Below are 21,495 nucleotides of genomic sequence, written 5' to 3' on the forward strand. Positions count from 1 at the left end.
AAATACCAGAGGGAAAAGGGCTGAAGTGAGGAAATAAAACTTTGTCCTGCATATGGTGATGGAGGGTGAGGACAGGGAAAGAGCCTGCAGGAGATAATTGTTGGGTTTTTCTATTCCTAGTTGATCTCTTGGGACTGCTGAAGTGGAGATCCAACACGAGCCTGTTGCACCAGAACTTGAAGCAGCTGATGAAGGTTGATGGTGGCGAAGTGGTCAAGGTAATGAGTTAATGTCTGTAAAAATCCCAGATTTTGAGGTGTCCTTTTTTTTGGCTCCCCACACTTTCCCTCTCAGCCTCACTGCACTCATTTGCACATTAAATTGCAACCAGGAACCTCAGACTTCAGGGTGCTGATGCTCCTCTCCCTGCCTTCCAGGAACATTTCAGGTGTTTGAGAACTGATAAAACATACATCAAATGCACATTTCTGAAAATTAGGTTGTTTTTTTTTTTTCCTAGCACTTTGGTGAATTTTTATATACAGATCCATGAAGAAAAGGTGTTTTTCTTTGCAAGATTAGACCATCTTGGAAGTCTCACATGGTGATGTTAAATGTATTTTTGATCTATGGATGTGGAATGCAATCCCAGTGTGTGCTGCTGTTGTTTTCTTTTAAAAAATACTTCTGGAAACATTTAGCTGAGCCAAGTTATTTACATTTGCCAAGGCCACTGAGTGATTGCAGAGAGCTACATAAAGACAGGTTTAGCTGTGCAAAAGAGGAGGCTGGGACTTTATTGAAGGTATTATAATAAATCAAATCTGAAAGAGTGTCAAAAGATGTTCTTGGGGACAGGTGACCCTGGAGAGTTGTTTCCTTACTTCAGGGGATTTTTAGTTGTTTAACAGAAGCATAATGAAGCTTCAGCTGGAAGTAACTTCAAGCACCTGGGAGTGCTGATTTTGTCCTCCTTGGAGGGTGAGGAAGGTGGGGTCCCACAGATTGGTGTTTTAGGAAGGTTCTGCTTGCTGTGGTGTTGTCCTGGGTGATTTGAGAGCAGGACGTTGCCCGTGGCTCCTGCTGGGCACTGCCATGGCTCTGCCACCTGGAGTTCTCCCTCCTCTCCAGACGTGACATCCCAGAGGCATGTCCCTGCTGGGTGGGGATCAAGGGTTTCCTCAGGATGCACCACAATGGGGCTGGAGTAAAAGCAGTTCTGGAGTGAGTTCTGCACCTGGCACACTCTCAGGACCCAGTGAGATTCCCTTCTCCTGCTCCCAGGGTTCTGAGCACAACTGGAGTCATGCAGGGAGCAGAAGAGGGAGTGTTTAAGCTTGCTTCCACCACCATTTTTATCCTTTTTTAGAGGGCCAGTGCTTACATTTCCATCCGTTGCAGCAGTGTTCCATCTTTGTGGGGGCTGCTCCATTGCAGGACCTGGTTTGTAACTGTTCCTTTCTGTTCCTCCAGCTCTCTTTGCCCTTCATGTTTTTATCTACAATGCAGCCTGGATATCTTTAGAAAAAGTATTGATGTGATAAAAAACATTCCTATTTTCTGTTAAGAATTGCCTGTTTTTAAAACTCCCAGTAAAAGCCCTGGGCCTACTGGTGTTCATTTATTTGAGTGGAGATGAGCCCAGCTCCCCATTCTGTGCCTGTTCCAGAGTGTGTGGAAGCTGTAAATGTTATCTCCCTTCCCCAGAGGCTCTGGCTCCATTTGTGCAGAGTCTGTGCAGTATGAGAATGTAAACTAATAGTGTAGGAATTATTCATGCCACCTGAGAAATGTCCTGCCCCTTCACTCAGCAGCAGCATCTCTGCTGTGCTCTTCCTGCTGCTACACCGAGTCCTGGTGAACTGATTTCAGGCTTGAACTCTGCTCATGAAAGTCAGGCTGAGGTGCCTGAATGTGAAATCAAGGCTTGATCAGCCTCCCAAGCATCCTTTGGCTTCCAGGGGACTCAGTGTGTGGCACCCAAGAGTGCAACTTCTCTTCAGACCAGGAGAGAAACTTCTCCTGTCAAGGCTCCAAACTGTGCTTTGCACTTCCCTCCCTGCCAGCTGGCAGCAGCCACAGAGTCATTTGGAATTACAGAACCATTTAGGTTGGAAAAGACCTCTGAGATCCCAGAGTTCAACCTTTAGAACATCAAGTCCAGCCTTTAATGTGCTTTATTTGCACTTCTTCTTTAATGGGATGAGTAAGGCTGCGAGAAGGTGATGTTTTCCTTTTGCCCCCGTGGTCAAATTATGAGCTGGCTCTTCCCCAGGGCTGGGCTAAGATCAGCTGCAAGAATTTGGGCTTTTCTGTGTTTTCATCCTCAGCAGCACGAGCTGTGACTCTGTGCTCAGTTGGTTTAAGGAGTTTGACATTCAGCTGTGCATGAGGTGAACTCCTGACATTTGACTGGAGGTTTAGGAGCTCAGGTGAATCAGGCTTGATCCAGGAGGCTCAGTGAACATTTTTAAAGGAAACATTTATAAAGGAGGAAGGTGGGAGTCAGGCTGGCTTTCCATCCCTCTCACAGGATGTGGAATGTTCTTGTAGCTGGAACCCCAGGATCAATTCCCTTGTGCTTTTTGAGATGTTCTTCCCTCTGCCTCATCTATGTCACTGTCATATTTTCTGAAAAATCCTTTGCCAGGATTTCTTCTCCTGGGAAGATGAGAAGCCTCAGAGAAAAAACAATATTATCTCATTGGCTTCTCCCTGTTTTTCTGCTTTGGAATGTGGCTGGACATTGTTTACCAACAGGTGAATGTTTGATTGGTTTCACGTGAATTGTTTTTACTTAATGACCAATCACAGCCAGCTGTGTCAGACTCTCTGAGTCAGTCACAAGTTTTTACTATTCATTCTTGTTAAGCCTTTTGATGTATCCTTTCTCTTTCTTTATTATAATTTAATATAGCATTCTTTACTAGAAGTGCAGATAATAATGAATTAGCGTTCTGAGAACGTGGAGTCAGATTCACTCATCTCTCACCTCGTCCTACAAATACCACACATCTACAAGGCAAAAACTTTTTTTAAAATGTTATTTCCCTGGCAGGATGGGCAGGCCCTGGCACAGGTGCCCAGAGCAGCTGTGGCTGCCCCTGGATCCCTGGCAGTGCCCAAGGCCAGGCTGGACACTGGGGCTGGGAGCACCTGGGACAGTGGAAGGTGTCCCAGGGGGTGGCACTGGATGGGATTTAAAGTCCCTTCCAACCCAAACCATCCTGGGATGATTTGAGACAGATGTTCTGGAACCATCCACATTTAACCCCTTCTTTCTCGACCCCAACTGAGCTGTGCTGCAGCCTGGCTGTGCCCTGGAGGAGCCCCTGGGTGTCTGTGCCAGCTGGAGGAAGGAGCTGCTCAGGCACAAGCCCATCCCAGCAGAAGTGATGAGTATCTCTGGCACTGCATGGATCCCTGGGAAGGACTCCTGCAATTAGGGACCTTTTGTCCTTGTGCTTCACTGGAAGCCCCTGGCACTAACCTGCTTTTCCTCTGGTGCTGCAGTGATGGGGGTGCCCAGGGGGAGTGCAGGCCTTGCTGGGCAGGTTTGGGGCTGGGGCAGCAGTGGGGGGCTCTGTTCCCATCCCTGCATGTGGGATCCCACTGGGGTTTGGGGCTGTGGTGCAGCCCTGAGCAGGGATGCTCTGAGCGCCTCCCGTGGCTCAGCTCCCATTCCCTGGCATGAGACTCAGTTGCTTGTGTGGTTTGTGCTCTGAAACTCCCAAGTTTTCAGCAATGCATGGGCCTGGTGACCGTGTGGTGAATCTGCAGTTTGGAAATTGATGTTGTTGGAGCACTGTCACAGAGTCAAGTCCTTGTCCAGGTGTGCCAAGTGTGACTTCTGACTTCATTTCTTCTGTTGGACTGATAACTTGTGTACAGATAATCAACTAAAAATCATCTGCTGAAAAGAAAAGTGTTGGATTTTCCTTTTTTTTTTGTTGCTAACTTTTAAAATGCCTTTACTTTAGCAAAAATACCTGTAGAAACCTGTGTGGAATCTCAACTTAATTTTCCTTTGAAATCATGATGAGAGCTGTGTTGTTTCTTTGTAGTTCCTTCAAGATACTCTGGATGCCCTTTTTAACATCATGATGGAGAACTCAGAGAGTGAGACCTTTGACACTTTGGTGTTTGATGCTTTGGTGAGTCTGCAGTGGGGAGGGTCTGAAATGTTCCTAATAATGGGGAGTTAATGATAGAATCAAGTTTATTAATGGAAGAGATCTGAGCTGAGAGTTATTATTTAATTTAAAAGTTATATTTAAAGATTCAGATCCAGAGGGAGTTGGATTCTATCATGTCATCCTCCCAGGAAATGAGGAAGCACTCACATCCAGTCATTTTAATGGATTTACAGCAGAATTTAGGACAAGAACAGAAATTTTAATGTCAGTAATGTCTTTTCTCTGAGAAGAAAGGGGAATGGACAAAAATTAAAGATTTTTTGGAGACTAACACACTAATTATGCTGTTTTTTTCAGGTATTTATCATTGGACTGATTGCTGACAGAAAATTTCAACATTTCAACCCTGTCTTGGAGACCTACATCAAGAAGCATTTCAGTGCTACCTTGGCCTACACGTGAGTTGGAAAGTTTATTTTTCCTAATGTGGCTTGGAGAATTTTTCCAGGTAATGTTAATTAATTACTTGTTTATTTAGCTTAATTAGGAATGTGCCCATGAGCTTGGGAGGGTCTGGAAGAAGACTGGGGGTAGTTTTTGTTTCTTTCTTGAAATAAATTGGTACAACTTTCAGTCCTGTGCAAGAAGTTTTGATAGTGCTGAAATGAAGAAGGGGATGATTTGACAATTTCAGGACTTGTTTTGTAAGGAAAACAAAAGCAATTCTCACTCATATTGGAAGGAAATGGTGTCCATTTAAGATGCTTCAAATACTTTTTTGTGCATTAAATGACACTGTACCCCAGTTATCCACATTACTGTCAGTGTGGGGAAGAAGCAGTGAATGACAAAAAGAAAAAGGCCCATTATTTTTGTTGTCTTAAGTAGTTTTTGGCAGTTGAAATCTTTGCTGCTGCATTAGGCTGGAAGAAAAATATCTGATGGGTATCTTAGCAGTGCTGGGGGGAAGGCAAACCCAAACCAGGACACCTGGGGTGCCCTTTGCTGGTGCAGAGTCTCTATTAAGGGATGTCAAAATGTTGATTTAAAATCATGAAGAATCATAAAATCATAGAATATCCTGAGCTGGAAGGTCCCACAGGGATCATCAGTCCAGCTCCTGGCACAGACACCCCAAAATCCCACCCTGGGCATCCCTGGGAGTGCTGTCCAAACCCTCCTGGAGCTCTGGCAGCCTCGTGCCCATTCCTTGGGCAGTGCCCTCTGGGGAAGAGCCTTTCCCTGATCCTTCTTTAATTCCCAAAGAAGAGTTGAGCTTGCAGTCTCAAGGCTGATATTTTGATCACTTGTGGAGCATCCTGCATCACCTGCACTTCTCAGGAGGAGCTGGGGGTGGTCCTTTCATGGCTGGCATGGAGAGCATCCTTCCCTTCCTCAAGTGCAGGGAGGCAGAGACAGGGAGGAGCTGAATTCTGGCTCGAGGTGTCCCCATGGATGTGACAGATCCCTGCCCTCTCCCTGCCTTTGATTCATGGGACATCCAGCGTGGAAAGGAGCTCCAAGATCACCCAGCCCAACCTGCAGCCCTGGAGTAAAGAGAGGTGGCCTTGGCAGTATTTAAGTGCTTACTTGAAATTCTCAGGCAGTTTGCTCCTGCTCCAGCAAATCCCCAGGCAGCGGGATCTCTGTGTTGTTTTCTGTTAGTGGGGAATAATGTGGAGCTTGTTTGCTTGGAGTGGGGATGTTGGATCATGCACTGGAGCTGGGATGATTTAAAAGGGAATTGCTCGCGGTTGCATTAAAGCCCTGATTTATATTCATTGGAAGGGAGGGAGCTGAAATGGGATTATTTTGAAAATTGTTTCACTTTCGAGTTTGATAGGCTTTAAAATGGGGAAGAAGAGAATTTCCAGCTGGTGGTGTGTACTTTGAGAAATAAATTTTACAAATTTCTGCCCAAAATCCATGGGAAAGCTTTCTAAAGGGGAAGCCTTGCTGAATGAAGGAACTCATGCTTTGTGCTAATTTTAACAAGATGCTTGTATTTAATTTAATCTTTTTTATTATTCTTACTTATTTATAATTTTTTATTCTAATTTATAATTATTCAATTATTATTATTAGTGGGTGTATCTTTATCAGAGCCTAAATGTGAACATCCAGCAGAAAATCAGCCTTACTGAGATTTGTTGTATTGCTTGTGTGTTAAATGAAGTTATGGTTTGTGGTTTTTCTTTTTTTGCTCAAGAATAAGTGCCAGCTCCTTATCAGCAAAACAAAACCACAATGAGTTTATTAGTTGAAGAATTAACTTTGTAGCTCTGTGGGCACCTCATTTTTCATTAAACCTTTCAAAATGGAAATTCTGTGAGAATACTTGTAACTTTTATGTGGGGTTTTTTTTGTATTTAAACAGAAAACTGACCAAGGTTTTAAAAACATACGTGGACAATGCTGAGAAGTGTGGGATCACTGATCAACTCTTCAAAGCCATGAAAGCTCTGGAATACATCTTCAAGTTCATTGTCCGCTCCAGGATATTGTTCAACCAGTGAGTTCAACCTCCCACTGCCAATAATGCCCCAGAACTGCCAACATTTTACAGTTCAGCAGTTAAAACTGCTTCGTACTGCACTATTTTAGACATGCTTGAAGCCGGGAGAAGTTATTTCAGGAGAAGGGTTTTCCCTCTTTAGCAGAGATCTGTATTTTCAGTAGCAGGGAATTGGTAAAATCATCATAGTTTAGGTCTCTGGACAATTAAAGCTTGGCACTGTTTGGGGAAAGTCCTGTTACTGTATTGTGTTTTATACACAGGATTTTACAGAAGTTATAAACCAAGCTGATGGGATCTTCACTTAGATTGAGTCCTTTTACTGCTTGTTAGCAGAGGGAACAACCTTATTGCAAGGGATTTATGTAGAGCTCTTCAGTTACCATCTCCACCACCCTCTCCTCTAATTTAGGGCCTGGAATTTATTTCTGCAGGAGCCTTGCTGTGAGATTCATAAAATACTGGATGTCACTGAGGCTGTAGCAGGGCCTACAAATCACTTGAAAACAGAAAAAATAAAATTCCCTCTGGCTGCAGGTTGGATTTACAGACAGTCTGACCCTCCAGGACTGGCTGTGGGATTTCCTTGTGGGAAGAACAAAATCACAGCCCTTCAGTGTGAGACCAACCCTCCATGCCAAGGGATTAATCAGCAAAATTAGTGGATGCAGAAAGAGCCAGATTTGCTCTGCTGCAGGACTGAAGCCCTGCCTGGAGGGGGTGTGATTTGGAGTGATTAAAAGGCAGGATTGCTGCTGCTGCTCCACTGAGGAATCACAAACAGCAAGCTGAAGCTTTTATTCCAAAATACAGCATATTTTTAACTTCAGGAAGAGAGTGGTGGGCTCCATGGATGGATGGAGCATTTTAGCAGTTCGGTTCTGGATAAATCCATGGAAGTTCATCCACTTAAAGCATGGTGACACATCTGTTTGTTCACTACAGCAAAGGCTGATAAAGGCAAAAAATTGCAAGTGACCTTTAGAAATATCTCTGATTTCCCCAGTAGTGATCCCAGTGCTTGTGGTGTATTTACTACAGCCTTAAAATCCTCCAGGCAGTGCTGGAGGCACCAACCTGGTGTAAACCTTGATTTCTCCCAGCTGCAGAGATTTTGTGCTTTATCAGGTATATTAAATAAATAGATGTTATTAACTGACAGTAGGAACACATTTGTGGCTGACTTGTTTATTTGTATTATAACTTCCTTTTTGAAAGACAGTGTTTTTTGTCTGGAGCATTTTGATTTATTGGGCTGTCAGGTTCAGTTACTCTTTCTGTTGGTGTAAGTTTCACCTCTGTAATCTGTTCAGGGGGACACTGAAATCCATTATGGAGATGGGGCCTTAACAAGGTTTTTATCCTGCATAACCCCCAGTTTAAGCCTGAAAGGAGAATAGAAGTGTGCACAGCAAAATAACTCAATTTAGTGGTTTGGGGTTTTTTATTTTCTGTAGTATTTATTTCCTCTGTGTCCAGGTTAAAATCAGCTTTTCCATGTCTGGGACTTCCCAAGGTTTATGAGCACAGCATTAAAAATGATACACATTAACTTCAGTGTAAAGCAGCAGGAACATCCTGAGCTCCATGTTTATCCCAAGAAAAGCCCATTTCCAGCTGCAATGTGTGATCCATCATGATGTGATTTTAGATGGGATATTGGGCAGGAATTCCTGCCTGGCAGGGTGAGCAGGCCCTGGCACAGGTGCCCAGAGCAGCTGGGGCTGCCCCTGGATACCTGGCACTGCCCAAGGCCAGGTTGGAGCAGCCTGGGACAGTGGAAGGTGTCCCAGGAGTGGGACTTGATGGGATTTAAAATCCCTTCCCATCCAAACCATTCCATGATTCTGTGATCTTAGAACATGAAGAAATTGTACAAGGATTGTACCTAGCAAACTCCTGGGTGAAATTCCCTTTCTGAGCTGCAGTCTACATTCAAGACCTTCCTACTGGGTTTAATTCCAGGAGAAAACTGTGGAAAGTGAAAGGGAGTTGAACCCGTGCTGGGAGCTGCTGCAGCGGGTCTTGGTGCCAGGTGTTTGTGGGGAGCAGGGCCTGGGGGACCAGGGAGGGCTTTGGGAGCCCAGTTGTTGTTGTTGGGTGAGGCTCTTGATCCTTCAGAGCTGACTGGGTGAAGGTGGGGTTTCACTGGGGGAAGGAGTCATGGAATGGCTTGGGTGGGAAGGTGTGGTGTTTGTGAGGTCCCCAGGACGAGGTGAGAGATGAGAATCTGACTCCAAGTTCTCAGAGGGCTGATTTATTATTTTATGACATATTACATTACATTACATTACATTACATTACATCATATTATATCATATTATACTATATTATATTATACTATACTATATTATACTGTAGAATGTTATATCATATTATATCATATATATTATATTATATGATATTAATTATATATATTATATAATATATATATAATATATTATATATATTATATATTATATACTATATTATATACTATATTATACTATACTATATTATATTATATTATATTATACTATATTATATTATATTATACTATATTATACTAGACTATATTATAATGCTATACTAAAACCATACTAAAGAAAGAGAAAGGAGACATCAGAAGGCTTAACGAGAATGAATAATAAAAACCTGTGACTGCTTAGAGAGTCTGACACAGCTGGACTGTGATTGGTCATTGATTAAAAACAATTCACATGGAACCAATCAAACATTCACCCGTTGGTAAACAATGTCCAAGCCACATTCCAAAGCAGCAAACACAGGAGAAGCAAATCAGATAATTATTGTTTGCATTCCTCTCTGAGGCTTCTCAGCTTCCCAGGAGAAAATCCTGGGCAAAGAGGATTTTTCAGAAAATATCATGGTGACAGGAAGGGACCTTGAGCTCATCCCATCCCACCCCTGCCATGGGCAGGGACACCTCCCACTGTCCCAGGGTGCCCCAAGCCCTGGCAGTCCCATGGGATGTTTATAACTCCCCCTGTTGAGATTTAATTTCCAGATCTCTTTTTTGGCCATGTTAAGTCTGACTGACCATGGTGTGGGTGAGTCCCACGTGCTGCCCAAGGAGGGGAGGTTTTCAAGGACGATGTGGAGCCAGTGGTGGTGTCCCCCTGGTTTTCCAGGGAGGATTGTGCCATCCTATACCTGCAGCAGGGCAGGTTCTGCATTTAAACCACTGCAGAGAATTCCAGGAGCACTCATTGTACCAGTGGCCCAAGTTCTTCACTTCGGCTGTGTTTTTTTGGCCTCTGGTGTTGCTCAGGTGCCTCTGTGCAGTTTTTACCCCCCTGAAAGCATCTGAGACAGGGAGAGGGGGATCCCAGTGGGCAGCTCAGCTGTGAGGAGTCTGCCTGGGGGCACAGGGACCTTGCTCTGCAGCTGAGCTGGGGCTGAGTCATTGCCCTGTGTCAGCTGTGCTGACTCCATGGCAAACTGAGCCTGAAATTAGTGCTGAAACACCATTTAACCTCAGGGCTTCCTTCTCACAGCAAAAAAATGTATCTTCTTAGCAGAAAGAGGGTCAATGGGTTCTGTCTTCCTCTCTCTTCCTCGTCATCTGATTGTTAAAAAAAACACCAGATTTTTTAAAACAGTCTTTCCACTGTGGTTTGTGCTGATGAAGCCTAATTGTTTTTCAGGCTGTATGAAAACAAAGGAGAAGCAGACTTCAGGGAGTCTCTGCTGCAGCTCTTTAAGTCCATCAATGAGATGATGAGCAGCAACTCTGACCAGACTGTCATAGTGAAGGTTTGTGCTTTCCACATCTCCAGTTTTGCATCCTCAGCCACAATAAGGCAGTGAAATGTTTGCTTATTTGTGCTTAAAAGCTGGCTGTGCTTCAATCAAGGTTAATTCTTGGTGCTTCTGCTGAAGGGTTTGTGACCGTGTAAAGGACTTTCTTTGAACAAGTAAATTTATACAATTCTAGAATTATTTAAGTTAGAAGAGACATCCAAGATCATTGAGTCCAACCTTTAGTTGCTTCAAAACCCTCACTTTTATTTTAAAAAGAGAACTTAATTTGGGTTCAGTGGTATTTGGCTTTTTTAATTTTTAATTTGGCTTTTTTTAAATTAACCTTAAGGTGAAGGTGTTTTTAAGACATTATACTTCAGATGCTGCTGACAGTGTAGATCCTCGTATTTTAATGTATTTATTTGTATCTGAGGCTGTTCAGGAACTTCAATACAGGATCTGAAGCCCTAGCACATATTTTAAAAAGAAAATTAGTAATGAGAGAGACTGAAAGCTCCACCTTTGATTCCTTAGACCTTTTCTTGTGTCCCTTTAAATCTGCTTTTGGGAACATTGGCTCATGCAATTGGGAAAGGGCTCTGTGCCCTCCAATGGTGCTGATATCAAAGAGCAAAAGCTCTGAATTGTAGGACTGGCAGATTTTAGTAACCAGAGGAGGCTGGATACAGAAGTTATTGGATGTTTTTCATCATGGAAAACTGCAGAGACTGCCCTAAATGTGTGTTTGATAAGCTGCACCTGGAACTTCTCCTTGTGCTTCCAACCAGAGTTTCTAAAAAAGGTGAAAGCCCTGACCCAGCCTTGCTGGATCAGTTGAGAGAGGATCAAGGGGCTGAGATCTGGGGACACTTGGGCTCTTCCTGCTCAGGTGGTTGCCAAGACAGACAGTGGGAAATCCCTGTGCCAGTGGAAGAAGTTCCTGGAGCAGGAAAAGTCCTGATTAAAGCCCCCCAGTCCTTTGTAGCTGAGCTCTGGGGCTCCTGATGCCACGCTGAGCACACAGCAAAAGGAGATAGTGGGGATAAAGCAGCTGAGGAGGAATATTTTAGGCAGAGAGGCCAAGACTGGATCATCTGATAACAAAGTAGGGATATTACACGTTTCAGGAAAGCTGTATTTTCATTTCATTGCCAAAGCACCTGTCCTGAATGGAAATGGGCAGGTAGCTCAGAGTGTGCTCTCTGGGGCTTTACAAACAGGGAGTTTGCAGATTACAGGAGTGGAATGGGAGATTTCTTTTCCTGAGACTCCCTTGCAGGGCCTGCTGCAGGAAGGCAGATGAACATGAGCTTTTTTCTATAACAATTTAGACCTTGGTGGGGGGAAAAAAAAGGGGAAAACGCCAAAAAATGATTTGGGTGTGTTCACCTGAGACACAGGAAGGGAAGCTGCCTGGCAAGGACTGGAGAGATCCTACCAGCAGGTTCAGAGCTCTGCAGGCTTGGGGAGAGCACAGCTCCTGTGTGTGTGTGTAGGGTGGCAGATGAAGCTCTGAGGGATGAGCCAGGGTGGGTTCGGTGTGCTTGAGGATGCCTTGCAGAAGCCTTGACAAGCTTTCATTCATTATTTATTGCCTTCATCTCCTCTGGACTCTAATTCCTGAGCTCTCAGAACACATCATTGCTACTATTGGCTTTTTGCAGCTTGTGAAATTGCTTTTATGATGTTCAGGTATCCACTGGAGCTGTGCAGCGTGAGCGCCAGGCAGAAACGTGTGCTTCTGTCTGAGAACAAAACTATTGAACTGGGTGGATAAATGTGAGGGTTTTGAAAAGAGTGAGTGCGGGTTCTGTGCATCCTGCCTGGCAGAGATGTGTGCCCCTGTCACAGAGAACAAAACTATTGAACTGGGTGGATAAATGTGGAGGTTTTTGGAGAGTTTGGGTTCTGTGCATTCTGCCTGGCAGAAATGTGTGCTTCTGTCTGAGAACAACATTATTGAATGGGTGGATAAATGTAGGGGTTTTCAGAGAGTGAGTGTGGGTTCTGTGGCCCCTGCCTGGCAGAACTGCAGGAGGTGCCATTGACCCTGTGGGGTGACATTAGAGGTCTCATTGAGCATCTCCATCTCTGCTGGTGGAGAGGAGCATCAGCTGGAGCTCCCAGAGCTGGGGCTGACCCCTGAGCTGAGGGATGGGGACACTGCTGTCAGGAGGAGTGGAGGAATCCCTGGATGGAGCTGGCACTTTGGGCAGGACACCTTGGAGCTTCTCAAGGGCAGGGGCAGCAGCAGGGTGTTGGGGTGACAGAGCTGTCACCCGGCTGTCACCCTGCTGTCACAGAGCCTTGGAGCAGCCACTGGTGGGTGCTGGGCTGGTTCCAAACCCCAGGAATGGATTAAAGGGTGCAGGGGGTTGGGAATGCTGCACCTCCCCAGCAGGTGAAACCCTGATCTCCTGTGCTCTGGGGTTTGTACCAGGGCAGGCATTGCTGGCAGCCTTAGGAGGGGAGTTGAAAGGAAATAAAAGGATTTTTTTTTTTGTCTTTTCTGAAGTTTGTTGTTCCAGGGACACCTGGGGTGCTCACCTGGAGAGGAGCAGCTCCAGGGAGAGCTCAGAGCCCTGCCAGGGCCTGAAGGGGCTCCAGGAGAGCTGCAGAGGGACTGGGGACAAGGGATGGAGGGACAGGACACAGGGAATGGATCCCACTGCCAGAGGGCAGTGTTAGATGAGAGATTGGGAATTGTTCCCTGGCAGGGTGGGCAGGGGCTGGGATGGAATTCCCAGAGCAGCTGGGGCTGCCCCTGGATCCCTGGCAGTGCCCAAGGCCAGGCTGGACATTGGGGCTGGGGGCACCTGGGACAGTGGGAGGTGTCCCTGCCATGGCTGGGGTGGAAAAAGATCTTTGAGTCCCTCCCAACCCAAACCAGTCTGGAATTCTGGTGCTGTTGGATACTTTGCTGAAGTTTTGTGGACAGTCAGTGATCTTAAACAGATTGAGTCCCCAGGTCCCTGCGTTGTGCAGGAAGATCAGCAGATCTTGCTCTGTAGCAGTTTTAGGCTTTTTTCACAGTGATTTTTATAAATACTGGGGGAGCTAAATAAGTGTAGACAAGATAAGTGTGTTTGGAGAGAGATAAGAAGTTGCAAAGACCTACACAGAAAATTAAGGTGCTTTACATTAGACAAGGCAGATATACTTCTTTCACACATCCCACTGCTCCATTTGTCCTTGCAAAAACTGGAATTTTCCTGTACAGTTTATCACCATGGAGCAGAACTGCCACTGGAAACTTTGTCAGAGATGTTTCCAACTTTCTGGACTGGATAGACTGGATTATTTTTCCTGTCTGCTGGGGGAGTAGCCTTCAAAGTGCCACAGAATTAAAGACTGCAGTCTTGTGTTCTTAGCAAGAATTCCTCTTTATCTATTCAAATATTTATGTCCTTGTGGAAGCTGTTGACTGTAGTTGTTTAATATTTTGCTTTTAATTTTTTTCTTAATTTGAATTTCTCAAGGCTTTGAGTGAATGGATGGAGAAAAAAAAGTACCTTTAAAAGAAAACTCTCAGCATTGTACAAGGATTTAAGGCTGTGGAGCACAAAAAGAGGCTTGGAATTTGTACCTCTTTTAGGATTATGGATGTTCAAAAAGTCTTAGGTAGGGAGGAATTTATAGGGTTTTATATATATATATATATAACACTAAAAGGTTATTTTTAAATTGTCTGGTAGTACTTCAGCTATGGATTTTTGCAGTAAATAGGTAAAATTCCGTGTGATCTTGGGATGTGGTTTGAGCAGAGCTTTGCTAGCACTCTGCTGGTGCTTACACCTCATTTCTTTTGCCTTTTGTATACTCAAACATGTCGGAATTAAAATGTTGAGGTGCAAGAACAACTAAAACCCACTTTGACCCCAGGTTATAATCAGTCCTGTGGGTTTGAATTTGGAAAGGTGAGCTGCTAAAAATTACAATGTTCAAAACAATGCAGAAGTTGGGGTTTTTTTAGTTAATTAAATACAATTTTAGGGATTTTTTTTTTGGTGTTTCAGTGGAGACAGACACTTCCCCTCTCGTGCTGAGTGCAGCAATGGCTTGGGCAGGGGAGGTTCCACTTTGATTTCCAAGCATCACTTTGAGGGTTAAACCTGCTGCAATAAGGTGAGCAGCATTTGGTTGGTGAATGCATTTTTAATGGTTACAAGTGTGCTGAGCCTTCCTGGGTTTATTCCTCCTTTCTGCTAATTGGTGCATGATAATTATTTCCTTAACCTTCTCCTGCTGAAGCGTGAGCTCAGCTGGAGCCCAGGAGTGATGGTTCAAAATTGCAGATATTCCTTAGTCAGGGATTCCTGCAGCTCTTGGGAGGTACAGAAGCTCCTCCTGCAGTGGAGGGAGCTGGACCCTTCTCAGCAAACATAAATTACACAAAATTCTAACCTACACTTAACATATTTCACCCACAAAAAAAATCATAAACTTTAAAGGTTTTATTCCAATGCAAAAAAAAAATCATTATAATAATAAAAATAAAATAAAATAACGTTTATCAAAATTAAGATAACAAAACCTTATTAACAAAAACATAAATAATATTACAATTCAAAATTTCGTATTTTAAATATGAATATCAATGTTTCATATTTGAAAATTTCATTTTCAAGTTTAATGCAAATTTTAATTACATTTAACCTATCCCAAAACAAAATTAAGACAATTGAAAAGAAAACCCACCTTAAATTTAAAAAAAAAAAATCACTTCAGAAGAGCTGAGTAACAAAATGCAGCTGTGGGCTGAGGTTTCTGTGTCTCTTAGAACCCATGTGGGAAGTAACTCCAAAAGATATTTATTTGTGATTGTGCTTTGGGCTGCTTTTGCACTGAATTAGGGCCGGTTTTAGGGCTGGTTTTAGCCTGAATTGGGCTGGTTTTATTCTGAATTTGAGCTGGTTTTTAGCCTGAAATTTGGCTTGTTTTAGCCTGAAATTTGGGCTGGTTTTACCCTGAATTAGGCTAGTTTTTGGCCTGAATTTGGGCTGATTTTTGGCCTGAGACTGGGCTGGTTTTCCACTGATTAAGGGCTGGTTTTACCCTGAATTGGGCGTGTTTTTTAGCCTGAGATTGGGCTGGTTTTTGGCCTGAATTAGGGCTGGTTTTAGCCTGAGTTAGGGCTGGTTTTTGGTCTGAATTAAAGCTGTTTTTTACCCTGAATTTGATCTGGTTTTACCTTGAATTGGTGTGGTTTTACCCTGAATTTGGGCTGTTTTTTAGCCTGAAATGGGGCACTTTACACTGAATTTAGTGCCAGAGGTGCTGCTTTGCAACTGATCTAAAAACTGCTTCAGTTTGTGGGCTGAATAACTGCTCTAGGCTGGGGCAAATCTCAGATATTGAGTTTAGGTGTTCCTGGATATTGTTTGATGCAGCTGCTGATTGGGCTTCATTTGGTTTTGGATGAGTTTAATGGGATTAAAGATAATTCCACCCCAGGATAATGCTGGGGTGGAAGGGAGGTGTTTTGTTGAATGGCACAAAGGATGAAAATTAACATTAAAATAATGTCCTCGAATGGAGTCAGGTGAAACGAATTTATTTCTTTGTCAAATGAAAGAGTTCAGAAGAATATAATGTATTTGGCACAGGGTTTTTGTGCTTAATTTGGAGGTCAGGTGTGCTGATGGAAACGAATGGCTTGGGAAAATGACAGTTTTAAATTAAGGATTTTTTTTTTTTGCTTTTATGGACTACAAAGAGCTGAACTTAAACCCCAGAAAAAAAAGCTGTGGTGTTCTGCTCAGAATACATTTTGTTTAATACTTTGCAAATGTCATTTGGTCAATCTAATGACAACGTTAAGTTAGTTTTTATTTAAACAGCTACTGCTGAGAAGCTTTTGTGACACTTATTTTTGTCATTCCATTTATAAACCCAGGAATGGGATAATTTGCCATTGTTACAAGATTCTTTTTCTGTCCTGCTTGCTTTTCACTCACCAGTGACCTACTGTATTTATCACACAGGTGATTTCACTTTTGTATTAAGAAATCTCACATATTCTCAACTGTGTAACAAACAAAACTAAATGAGTAAAAGTCATTTTTCTGTTATCCACAATTATATCAGAAATACTTTAATATACTTAGCAAGGTTTCCCTGTCTTATTTTAATGTGTTTTTATTTGCCTGATGACACAAAGAAAAGGCTTTTACTTGTCCTCTCATCTTTTTGTGAAGAAATTAAAAACTCCAGAGATTTCCTTGGAAAGCAGCACTTCCTGGTAGTTTTAGAAGTTGAGCCACATTCTGTCCCAATAAATAAATGAAGCTTACTCTTATTTAAATATGCAAGTGTCAAAGTGAAGTTCTTTGAGGTTTTACCCACCCAGCAAAAAACTGCAGGAAAAATTTCTTTCAGAGAATTAAATAATTCAGATGATAAACTTTTAGCCATAGAAACTCTTTGAACTTCTAGATCTGGGCAATGTGCTCATTTTCCTCATGGTAGATCCCATTCTTTTCCCATTTTTGGTTCATTTCCTGTCTGGAAATGAGCTATCAGTGAGAAAAGAGCAGTGTGGGCAGTGCAGGGGACTCCTCATTGATGTTTAGAGGGACCACTGTTGGAATAACAATTCCATTGCTCCTGATCTTGTTTATTCTGGCCTTTTTGAAGGGTTTTTTCCCCTCAAATGATCTTTTGTTACCATCACTGAGTTGGTTCCTTCCACACAAAGCTGACTTCCCTGCCAGCTCTGCACAAGTTTAGGAGAACACAATTAGCTGTTCAGTTAATTGATGTTCAGAGAGATCACTGTTGGAAAGAACAATTCCATTGCTCCTGATCTTACTTATTCTGGCTTTCTTACCACATCTGAAGGGTTTTTGCACTCCAGTGATCTTTTGATACCAACACTGCATTTGTTCCTTCCACACCAACGTGATTTGGCTGCCAGTTGTGGGGAAGTTGAGGAGGGCACAATTAGCTGTGAGGTCATTAGGAGCCCATCAATGAATTTATTGGAAATTTCTCAAAGGGTCCTGCTCCAGACAGAGAGCAGGTTGGGATGATTTAGGGAATGAGCTGCAATTAGCCCGTGGAAGGATAAATCCAGGGAATTGCCATCCCCTGCATTGGCCATGCAGAGAGCTGTGCCCATCAATTATTGCTTCATTTATTCCATTTAAGGCAAAGCTTTGACTTTTCTGGCCCTGAGTATTTTCACTTAGTGAGTTGTGTTTCTTGGCCCAGTTAATTGCCTTTTTCACAGTTTTTAAAGGTATCCTTGAGGCTCTGAGCAGCTCCATGGCTTCTCCTGCTCAGAGGGAGTGTCAGCTCATGGTTCTTCCCATACTTGCTGTGGAATAATTCCTTTTACACACAGCTGTGGTGTTCATGGAGGGGAAATGAATGTGTGTTTGTGTGGTTGGGATGTGGAGGATGAGCCACAGCATCTCTGAGCTGGCTGCAGGCTGCCATGGCCTTGCTGATGTCATGCTGAGCCATGTGAATCACAGCCTGGGTGAAAAAAAAAATCCCAATAACAGCCCACAGCCAACAGAACAGTGAGTGTACGAGGAAATTCAACTCAGGGAGAATATATCCATTATTTATGGCACACGCTGGCTCATTGCTGCTTTCACTCCTTTTCATCCTTCCCCTTTGCTGCTTTATTTGTGTGCTTTGTAGTACTGGAAATGACTGATTTTGTGACTCGATAAGGGTGGGAATAATTTGTCACTGGTTTTGCACAAAGAGAGAAGCCCCTTGGGGCAGTCAGATTTTTATTGCAGCCCAGCTTGAAGCTGTGTGTAATTATTGAGTGCGTGTGTGAGGCTGATCTTGCCAGCTTTGGGTGTGCTGCTCGTGTGATCACAGGGAAATTACTGCAGAAAACTGTGAGTGAGCACTGAGGTTCCTCCCTACTCTGGTTTGTTAATGCTGGTTGGGATTTTCAGGTGGTTAAAGCATCCCTGTGTAACCATGGGATTAAGATTTTGGGCTTAGTTTGCTGTGTGCTTCTTGTGGAAATGAGGAATTGGAACCTTTGTCCAGTGCTGATCAAGAGTGAAAAGTAATTAATTTAATTTCTTTAAATGGGAGAAAACCCCCTCAAACCAGATACTTTTTTTTTTCCTGATCTTACATGGAAAGACAAGAGCAGGGTTTTTTAATCTGCTGCATTTCATATTCCTCATTTATGCATTGCAGTGTCCTGGGAATAACCAGCATTGCAATGGAGCTACTGCTCACAGAAAATCTACTTCAGCTGCAGCTCGAGCAGAGTAAGATCTACAGCAAGAGCTGCCCTTCTACATGATTTAATACCAATAAAAATTTATTTTAGTAGCCCTTTGGCTTGGACAAATACAGATTTAATCACGGGGCTGCACAGCCTCATAGTCTGATCATCCTGTCACATAATCGAGCCAGCTGAGGTGGGAAATTGGGAAATATACTTCCACAAACTTCTTTAAGTCTCCAGAATTAAACTTTAATTGGTTTGTCCATAAAGTAGACCCTCGGTTACTGCTAATTGTTGCAGCTCCAAGCTGTAAATGGCTGTTGTAAGTAGTTTTACCCCACAGTAGTTCACGAGAGCTGTTCAAGTGTTAATTTTTACGCTTGGTGTGAAATTTTAATTCCAGATATAAAATGCAAGCTCTCTTTTAAGACGTGTTACTAAACATTTATGGCTCCGTGCATGTGAATGATCAGCAAATAAACCCCCTTTGCTGACTGTGGTTCCTGACTGGTCATTAGAGCCCTCATCCCTCGTTGCTCCCTTTGCAGAATTCCAGGGTTCCCAGCTCAGGAGTCCTTCCAGCAGGTGTGGGATGCTTGGTGGTCCAGCTTGACAGCCTCAGTGGGTTGTGAGTGAGAGTTGGGTGCTCTGAAATCTGCATCCAGCCCAGGATCAGGCTGGATGCTCCCTTTGGAGAGGGGTCTCAGCCTTGGTGGCCTCTTGAGGTTCTCCTTGGGTGTCACCGAAGCATTGGTTTGCTGCTTTTGAGAGCTCTGGGGTTGGGTGTGGAATGACAGGGGTTGTGGCAGGAAAGGGGAGCTCTTGGGAAAGGAAGGAGTTGGGTTTGTGTTGGCTCCTCAAGACTGTTCTCCTCCTGTGGCTCCTCTGCCTGCAGAAACCACCTGGGATGGGAAGTGTGTGTCCAGGCTGGGGGTGTAAATTGCAACCATTGCTCACATCACAGAGTGACAGAGGGGTTGGAAAGATCTGAAAATTCACCCAGTGCCATTCACCCACACCTCCCACTGTCCCAGGTGCTCCCAGCCCCAGTGTCCAGCCTGGCCTTAGGCACTGCCAGGGATCCAGGGGCAGCCCCAGCTGCTCTGGGAATTCCATCCCAGCCCCTGCCCACCCTCCCAGGGAACAATTCCTAATTCCCAATATCCCACCCAACCCTTCCCTCTTTTCAGGCAGAAATACACCTGTTATCAAACAATTTGATTTAATCGGACAAACACAGGTAAGACAGACAAGTCTGACTGTTCTGGTTTATATTTCAATTATTCTGAGTTTTTTCCCTAGTCTGGTGCTCAGTGCCTGCATTACCTATGAATTGTTCTTAAGAAAAAGATAAAATGAGTAAAAATCCCTACAAACAGTTAAAATATTAAACATCTGTTTGTATCTTTCATGTGCTGTGCAGTGGCAGCTCTGAGTTCAAGGGGAATTGGGAAGAGCCAGGGTTTCATGAGTGGCTACCAAGAATTTACTGCAGGGAAAAAATGCTAATGAGGTTTTTTGTTTAATTTTTAAGCAGTGGAGTGAAAATTAAACCCAAACAACTCTAGCATGGCTGGGGAGGAGGATGAGAAAGTCCTCAACAGAAGATGGGAATAAAGGGATTAGAGGAACCAAAAAGTTTCTATAAAATGTTGGAAGAAGCTTATAAATCTCTAATTTTGGTTTAGATTTCTCCTGTTTATAAACATTTCATGCCTCTGTCTTATTTTAAATCAGTTTGAAAGTTTAATTTTTGCTGAGATTCAGCTCAGGTGTCGCAGAAAATGGTGAAACCGAAGTCACCTCCTCATGAGTGATTCTCTTCTTGCAGTCTTTGCATCACTTTTAAACTCTTTAATTTTGTAATTTGGGTTTTTTGATGGTTTTTTTTTTTAGGGTGCAGCACTTAAATACTTGCCAGCAATTGTCAATGATGTGAAACTAGTGTTTGATCCAAAGGAACTCAGGTGAGTAGAGTTAATTAAGTGTGGAGTGCTAATTTTAGTTTATAAAGATATATATAAAATATACACACAAATATATAAAATACATTTAATATATATAAGCATAAAACCATACACTGTATATTTCATTTTTACGTGTTACCACTATATATAAAGATACAAAAATATATAAAAGTATAGAAATATATACTGAGACAGTGAAATATGGATCACCTGAGAAGTTTTATCACTTTGGTTTTATTGCATTTTTTTTTTGTCCCTTGCAGGTATTTTTAAGGGTTACACAAAGAGCCTGTTTTTAAAAAATAATGTCTAACAAATACCTGACAAACTTTGCAGTACAAACCATTAGCCAGAGTTATTAATCAGGCAGCTGCCATCAAAAGTCTTAAGCTGGACCATGATGCTTCACTCTTTGATGTATAAATTTCATGTAAATACTAAAATAATAAATAATTCAGTGATTCAGTTGCTGGATCGATGTCTCAGCAGCTCATAAACATGGCAGTGTTGTTAGTAAATAAAAAGGACAATGACAGGATATTTAAGGAAAAAAAAGTGGAAGAACCAAAGAAAAACTGGTATTTCAGCAGAACTTTTAGCTTAAAGAGAAAAATACAATTTTATTTTTTATGGTGTTGTTACAAACTGAAAAAACGTTTTAAATCGATTTTACTGCACAAACCCTTCTAAATTTTGTCTGGCTTTATTTTTATGGTCTTGATATGTCAGAAGGAGGAAAAGAGATAAAGCTGGGATAAAATAAATAAATATAATCTTATTCTAACATTCCAGTGGCCTGAGGAACCTGGCATTTACCTTCTCCTTGCCTGGGCACTGTGAATTGTTTTACATCTACTCTTCTCTGGGCTTAAGAAGTCCAGATTTGTAGAGTTTCTGAACTAAATAGTAATTTTGATATGTGACAGCAAAATTCCTGGGAAAAGGGAGAGGAAAATGCAGGACTTGGCCTGTTTTAGCCCAAATATT

General features: G+C 42.8%; 1 protein-coding gene across 3 annotated transcripts in view; it reads left to right on the forward strand.

The window, feature by feature from the left end:
- The window catches only part of DOCK1 (dedicator of cytokinesis 1), a 271,608-nt gene that overhangs the window by 56,427 nt on the left and 193,686 nt on the right, over positions 1-21,495 (forward strand). For all 3 annotated transcript variants that reach the window (XM_030951476.1, XM_030951475.1, XM_030951477.1), the window contains exons 19-24: positions 121-218; positions 4,005-4,094; positions 4,434-4,534; positions 6,454-6,588; positions 10,239-10,347; positions 20,438-20,508. In XM_030951476.1, coding sequence (XP_030807336.1) covers positions 121-218; positions 4,005-4,094; positions 4,434-4,534; positions 6,454-6,588; positions 10,239-10,347; positions 20,438-20,508 — 604 coding nt within the window. The remainder of the gene's footprint in view (positions 1-120; positions 219-4,004; positions 4,095-4,433; positions 4,535-6,453; positions 6,589-10,238; positions 10,348-20,437; positions 20,509-21,495) is intronic.

This window comes from Camarhynchus parvulus, chromosome 6 (genome assembly GCF_901933205.1).
Source record: "Camarhynchus parvulus chromosome 6, STF_HiC, whole genome shotgun sequence".
In the NCBI taxonomy this organism is placed as follows: Eukaryota; Metazoa; Chordata; class Aves; order Passeriformes; family Thraupidae; genus Camarhynchus; species Camarhynchus parvulus.